This window comes from Triticum dicoccoides, chromosome 3B, assembly GCF_002162155.2.
Source record: "Triticum dicoccoides isolate Atlit2015 ecotype Zavitan chromosome 3B, WEW_v2.0, whole genome shotgun sequence".
Classification (NCBI taxonomy): domain Eukaryota; kingdom Viridiplantae; phylum Streptophyta; class Magnoliopsida; order Poales; family Poaceae; genus Triticum; species Triticum dicoccoides.
Genome location: NC_041385.1, coordinates 422988065 through 422993554, shown reverse-complemented (window position 1 = coordinate 422993554; position 5490 = coordinate 422988065). Strand labels below are relative to the sequence as shown.

Here is a 5490-nt window from a genome sequence, read left to right as displayed (position 1 = left end):
CGCGCGCATCCGTTTCACCCCAAACCGAGCGCAAGTTTGGGTCGGGGATGGGTCGAAAACGGACGGAATCCGAACATTTGTCCGTTTGAGGCCGTGCGCTGGGCCGCCTCTTTTGTCCTTTTTATCCCAAACGGACGGAGCCGGACAGGATAGGGTCGCGCGGTGGAGTTGGCCTAAGCAATATATCAACCTTTACTCCTACCATGCCACTGCAACACTTTTTAATAGACTGGCAGGGTGAAATCAACAATGCTAACAGTACGATGATGCGTCACAACTGCCAGTCTATTACTCCCTCCTTCTCAAAAATAAGTGTCTCAACTTTGTACTAACTTTAATACATACAAAGTTGTACTAAGGTTAAAACACTTATTTTATTTTGGGATGGAGGGGGTAAAAAACATGACATTGTCGCGTATCAACAAAATAGTGATAGATGGAAATGACATTGTCGGGTATCGACAAAATAGTGATTGATGGAAATCAGGAGATTGCTTGATTGGGTGGAAGAACGACTTCCAATAAGGTGGGCGCGTGCATAGTGGTCATGAAGGATGCAGTATATCTACTGTATATTGAGTTTGAGCTTTTAAATGAAGAAAGCGAAGAAGCTCAATTCAGCAAATTGATTTCTCAGCTTCAATCAACCATGCACTCTTGTAAAATCATGCTAGGGCCTTTTTCTTTAGCAAATATCGTAGGGCCTTCTCTGGCAGATGCTTTGGGAAGGCCAAGAGCCAACAGCCACTGACCTAGTCAATAGTGGAGTACCAACTCCGTGTCTTTAAAACCAGAGGTTTTCTCATGTGTTGTCATGGGCAGAACCTGGAAGAAATAAGGTGCAGCGCCTCATAGTGTACCCCCCCCCCACCACCAACGCTACACTCACAAGCTAACCTCACCATTTCAGGAAGCATATGAGCAGCGAAAGCTTGGGCAAGAACTCCAAGATCATGGGTGGCCGTGAAAGAAAAGGTCCGCCACCATCCTGTTTCGCTTCGCTTGCTTGTTCCTTTCGATCTTTCTTCACTCTCTCTTCTCCAAAATATACTCTCCCTCTGTTTCACTAGATCAGTACACATAGGAGGCACAAAATCGAAGTTCTCTTTGATGGAGTTGGACCATCTTAGCCACTGTTAGATAGACACACTACTGCTCTATCTAATGTGAGCAAGTTAGCCTGATTCCATCGAACATTACTGAACTTTCGTGCCTCACCAGATGGATATAGGAACAGGAGGCAGTACCTTTTAATTACTGTCATTTTGATAAAAAAGAGGAGAACTAACAAAGGATGAAGAAACAGTCTATGTTTTCTTAATATGATTTTTAGTGAACTTTAACATACATATTCGAAAGAAAAAAGCAAAGTGAGGGAAGGCTGTACCAGTTTCAGAGTAGTTCAGCAAGGAAGCAATGCACATGTAACTACAGAAATTATAAAGAAACTGTATAGGTAATAAACAGGATATTCTTTACTAGACAAGATAGTTAACCTTGAAGCCAGTGGAGACCAGAGTACAGCTTTGGTCTCTACCAGCATATGAGTAAACTCCTCCAAGGAACATTTTGAATTCCAGTGGTGAACACACAAATGTCATTTGTTAAAATATTCATATATGGCTGATTACTAGAGTTTGTTTCTTAATTTTATGACCACATTTTGAAGTTTCTAATATTTATGTAATATTGGCAGAAGTTAATAGCACCGCAAAGCATTTTGTTGATTTCACAGAAGCAGAGGAAGATCTTGTTTTCAGAATGCACAGGCTTGTCGGGAACAGGTTTCCTACTACCCTTATACTGATATATACCTACACATACATGTGAAATGTGTTTTGAGTGAATAAAGAAAATCATTTGACAGGCTCATGAAATCCATAAATCTATCAGTTCCAAGCAAGTAACATTATCTGTGATTCCCTAATTGTGCTTCTCGTACGATGGGCTTGTGCAGGTGGGAACTTATAGCTGGAAGAATCCCCGGAAGAACAGCAGAAGAAGTAGAGATGTTCTGGGCAAAAAGGCACCAGGACCAATGAAAATGAAAACAGGATGCATGCAGTAAAACTAGATTGACATATAGGATGCACATGTCCATCAAAAACCTGTGTTGATCTTACTCGTCCTATCTTCTCAGCCATGCTAAAAGCAACTTGTTCTGTACCAAGCATGGATGTACATAAGAAAACCTCAAGAAAAAGGAGGAACATGTGCTAAATAAACAAAAATATGAATTCGCTTTGTTCCAGGATTATTCTAACATTTCGCACTAATTACATCACATGTTAAATGGCCACAGTGACTATAAAGTCGCAGATTGACCAAAAAAGTAGACACTGCATGATTACATAACCATATAGTATTTGGTTGGGGAACTAATTCCAAATGTAAATCACATAACAATGCATCACAGAGAAGTTACGACATGCAAGAAACAATAGGAGATGTCCATCATGTGGTAGCAAGATGTATATCTCTGTGCAAAACTAGAACATAGTTGACTGTTGTTACTGTAAATCTGTAACTGCACTAGTAAGGAAGCCTGACATATCACAAAGTTTCCATGTAAGAAGTTATCCGCTATCAGATAATAATTCAAATGCTAAAAGAATAGCGCTCACAATGCATACAACAAAGAGACATGCAATTGTCTTTTTAATACTTCACATCAGAAGTTGTTAGACTGGCATTGGTCAGAAAATAACATTCATAAATAGATATTCCTAGAGAACATAAAAAAAGTAGTCCAAACCTTGTCCAATTTCCCAGATTGAAAGCCCTGCCCCCCAATCTTGCGCTTCATCCAAACGTACAGAAAGAGACAACAGCGTCGGATAAAATACAGCATGCCTCACACCTTTATCCGAATATATAAAAAAATGCTCTGAACTTTTGTCATCCCATTGCAAAGATGGCTTGTACTTCTCAAGTAAATGAATAAAATCTCTTCCAGTAATAGAACTACCACCACCACCTGTGTATGTAGATTACTAGATTAATAAGACACAATAATCCCAAATTCATGCCAAACATAAGCTATAAGCAAGAAACATAATACACCGTGCAACTAAAAAAATCATCTGCTACCAATGGTAAACAATGTTCCTACTGAATTTTGAGTGTAATGTCATAATATGGGTCAATCTGTAACATTTCAAGCAAAACAGGGTACCAACACAACATGGGTGACCTCTCTGTTTCACATGGCCATGTAAAAAGACTCTCTGTCATTTCAATGGCAAGGGTGTGAAAATGAGTATAAGTACCTTTAAAAAGTAGAAAATCATTCCCATAGAAATTAATCCCAAGAAATATCATGTGAGAATGGCCTTGAGAAGCAGAACCCTTGGCTGGAAGAAGTGTTGTCAAAGAATATTGTATCCACTTCAGAGGTGCACTGGGGCCAGGGTTTTGTGGTCCAGAGAAGTCATATGTCATAAGAGAAAAACCATCTACTGAATCAGCCAACTGCAGGAGATCTTTTGGTCCAAAGTCTTGATTGTTGGGCCCTTCCATCCGTGGAGCTGGGATAACATAAATTAGTTCCAAATGGTTCCTGGTACTTGATTTTGAACTGATAGAATGCAAAGCCTCGCCCAGCTGCTTAACAAACTGAAGTGCCTGTGGCATGCAACAAAAATATTAAATGAATTAAAAAAATGCCCCCAAGAATGCTACTCCCTCTGATCTCAAACTGATGCTGCTTTAGAATTTGTGCAGTCAAACTTTGACAGCTAGTATATACCAAATGAGAGGTTTATGATATGGTAATGGTACTTTTTCTAGAGTAAAACGATAACGGTACTAGGAGATTGCTCTGGAAAAGCATATTCATATCATCATTCTTTCTTATTTTCAACTAAAATATAAATAAAAGTAATGTTCGGTTTGGCTATGCTATGCCTCAGCAATCTGGAAAACCAGGGTGCCGATGTAGGTTAAGTTCTTCCTTGGGTTAGCTACCAAGTCTGACAAAATCCTCACTTGGATAAGCTCATCAGGCAGCATCCCCATGACAAACATGATCTTTACGGAATGGTGGTCCTATATGATCGCCACGGCACCAACAGTTTTACTAAAGGGAGTAGTTTCCATAACGCCTTCATTGCTTGGTCAATCTGGAAGCAGCGGAATCACTTCGTCTTCAACAGCAACCAGCCAAATGTGCAGCTGCTTGTTAGCATTATTGAGGAGCAGGCGCATGGATGGGCTGGCAGGTGTGCGTGGCCTTTGGTTGTCCTGCCTACAGGTGCTAATTAGCCATGCACCTCTCGATTTAGTAATGCAACGACGCACAACTCTTTTGAGTATTTTTCTAGAAAAAACTTTGGAGACCGCAGATATCCAAAACATATAAATAATGACAGAGGTAGTTGCTGTAGAGATAATTTAGGAATGACCACATTAAGCAGCTACTCTCACCAGGTTACCACAGCATCCCCCTTGTAGCATTTTTGTTCTTTTGCTGCAATTGTACTGTTGGTTGTAGAGTAATTGAAGGCTTGCTCTGATCTATACCAGCTACAGTATTCTATTCCCCTGTGTCAGCACCACAACGTTGATGCAGACAAAGGCCATTCTGGGCAAGAGGAAGCTAAAGGAAAGCAGGAGCGAGTGTTCAAACCGTGTTGGGCTGTGTCGTTGTATGGGCTGAGGCTTGGTTGAGTTTGGGTGTCGTGGAGTGTAAGCGAGGTATATAACTCGCAGTGCCGTGAACGGCTAGTTCAGCTATCGAAATGAAATCAGTCTGAACTTTTCCCTGTCTCACTGTTCTTCCCCTTACCCAAGCTATCTTCTCCCAGTCTGCAATTCTCTCTCTGTATCGGTGATTCGTGATCCTTACGTGATTACGGGTTATTACAGTTGGTATCAGATGTCAATTCGGTCCCGAGTGCCTCCGCAGTGGCGCAATCCCTCAATCATAGGCATATAATCCTGAGGAAGGTGGCCGATCGCCTTGCAGCTTGATCTCCGGATTCAGGTCGGTTGATTTGAGGGAGGCGCGATCGCTCCAACGAAGGAGAGCATGCAGAGTCAGCTGGTGCTGGGAGCCATGGAATCCTTCGAATCCAGGGTCCTCAGGCAGCTGGAGGCGCTGACTGCAGTCAGCGAGAAAATGGGCAAAATTGATGGGATCGCGGCGCGCTTGGATGGGTTGGATTTGAAGTTCGCTGAGCAAGTAGATCGTCTGGATGTGGCACAAGGTAACATGAATCTCGCCCTGAAGTCCATCGGCGAAGTGCGGCAAGAGCAAGTCATGGAGGCATTCAAGTCCAAGCAGTCGCCGCATGCGTCATAATTGGCGGAGGAGGGCATACTTGGGTCGCCGCCACCGCAGCAGCACTACTGTACACCACCACCACCATTGCGACCGATAGGGTGCACTGGAAGTGCGATAGAGATATCAGGTGGAATAAGTTCAAGTGAGTTTAACAAGTTCTCAGTTCTATTACCATGTTTCGATGTGGCACCACTGAGGTTCAGTTT

The 5490-nt window shown here is 42.2% G+C and overlaps 2 protein-coding genes across 2 annotated transcripts in view; one reads left to right on the top strand and one right to left on the bottom strand.

Moving 5' to 3' along the window:
• The first annotated feature begins 803 nt into the window (after positions 1 to 803).
• LOC119276298 (MYB-like transcription factor TCL2) lies at positions 804 to 2249 on the top strand. The gene is made up of 3 exons (XM_037557332.1): positions 804 to 975; positions 1697 to 1784; positions 1958 to 2249. Exons 1-3 carry the CDS (start codon positions 918 to 920, stop codon positions 2040 to 2042), a joined length of 231 nt encoding a protein of 76 aa, XP_037413229.1. The 5' UTR covers positions 804 to 917; the 3' UTR covers positions 2043 to 2249.
• A 416-nt stretch (positions 2250 to 2665) lies between these two features.
• LOC119276297 (chitinase domain-containing protein 1-like) overlaps positions 2666 to 5490 on the bottom strand; it is an 11455-nt gene continuing 8630 nt past the window's right edge. Inside the window, exons 7-8 of the mRNA XM_037557331.1 lie at positions 3270 to 3624; positions 2666 to 2977 (exon numbers count right to left, since the gene is read on the bottom strand). Coding sequence (XP_037413228.1) covers positions 2727 to 2977; positions 3270 to 3624 — 606 coding nt within the window. The 3' untranslated portion in view covers positions 2666 to 2726. The remainder of the gene's footprint in view (positions 2978 to 3269; positions 3625 to 5490) is intronic.

Bases quoted from the DNA above. Each gene is read 5' to 3' on its own strand.
- LOC119276298 (XM_037557332.1), top strand. From the start codon at position 918: ATGAGCAGCGAAAGCTTGGGCAAGAACTCCAAGATCATGGGTGGCCGT. The intron at 976-1,696 runs GTCCGCCACCAT...TAATATTGGCAG, and splicing joins GGGTGGCCGTGAAAGAAAAG to AAGTTAATAGCACCGCAAAG. The intron at 1,785-1,957 runs GTTTCCTACTAC...GGGCTTGTGCAG, and splicing joins CACAGGCTTGTCGGGAACAG to GTGGGAACTTATAGCTGGAA.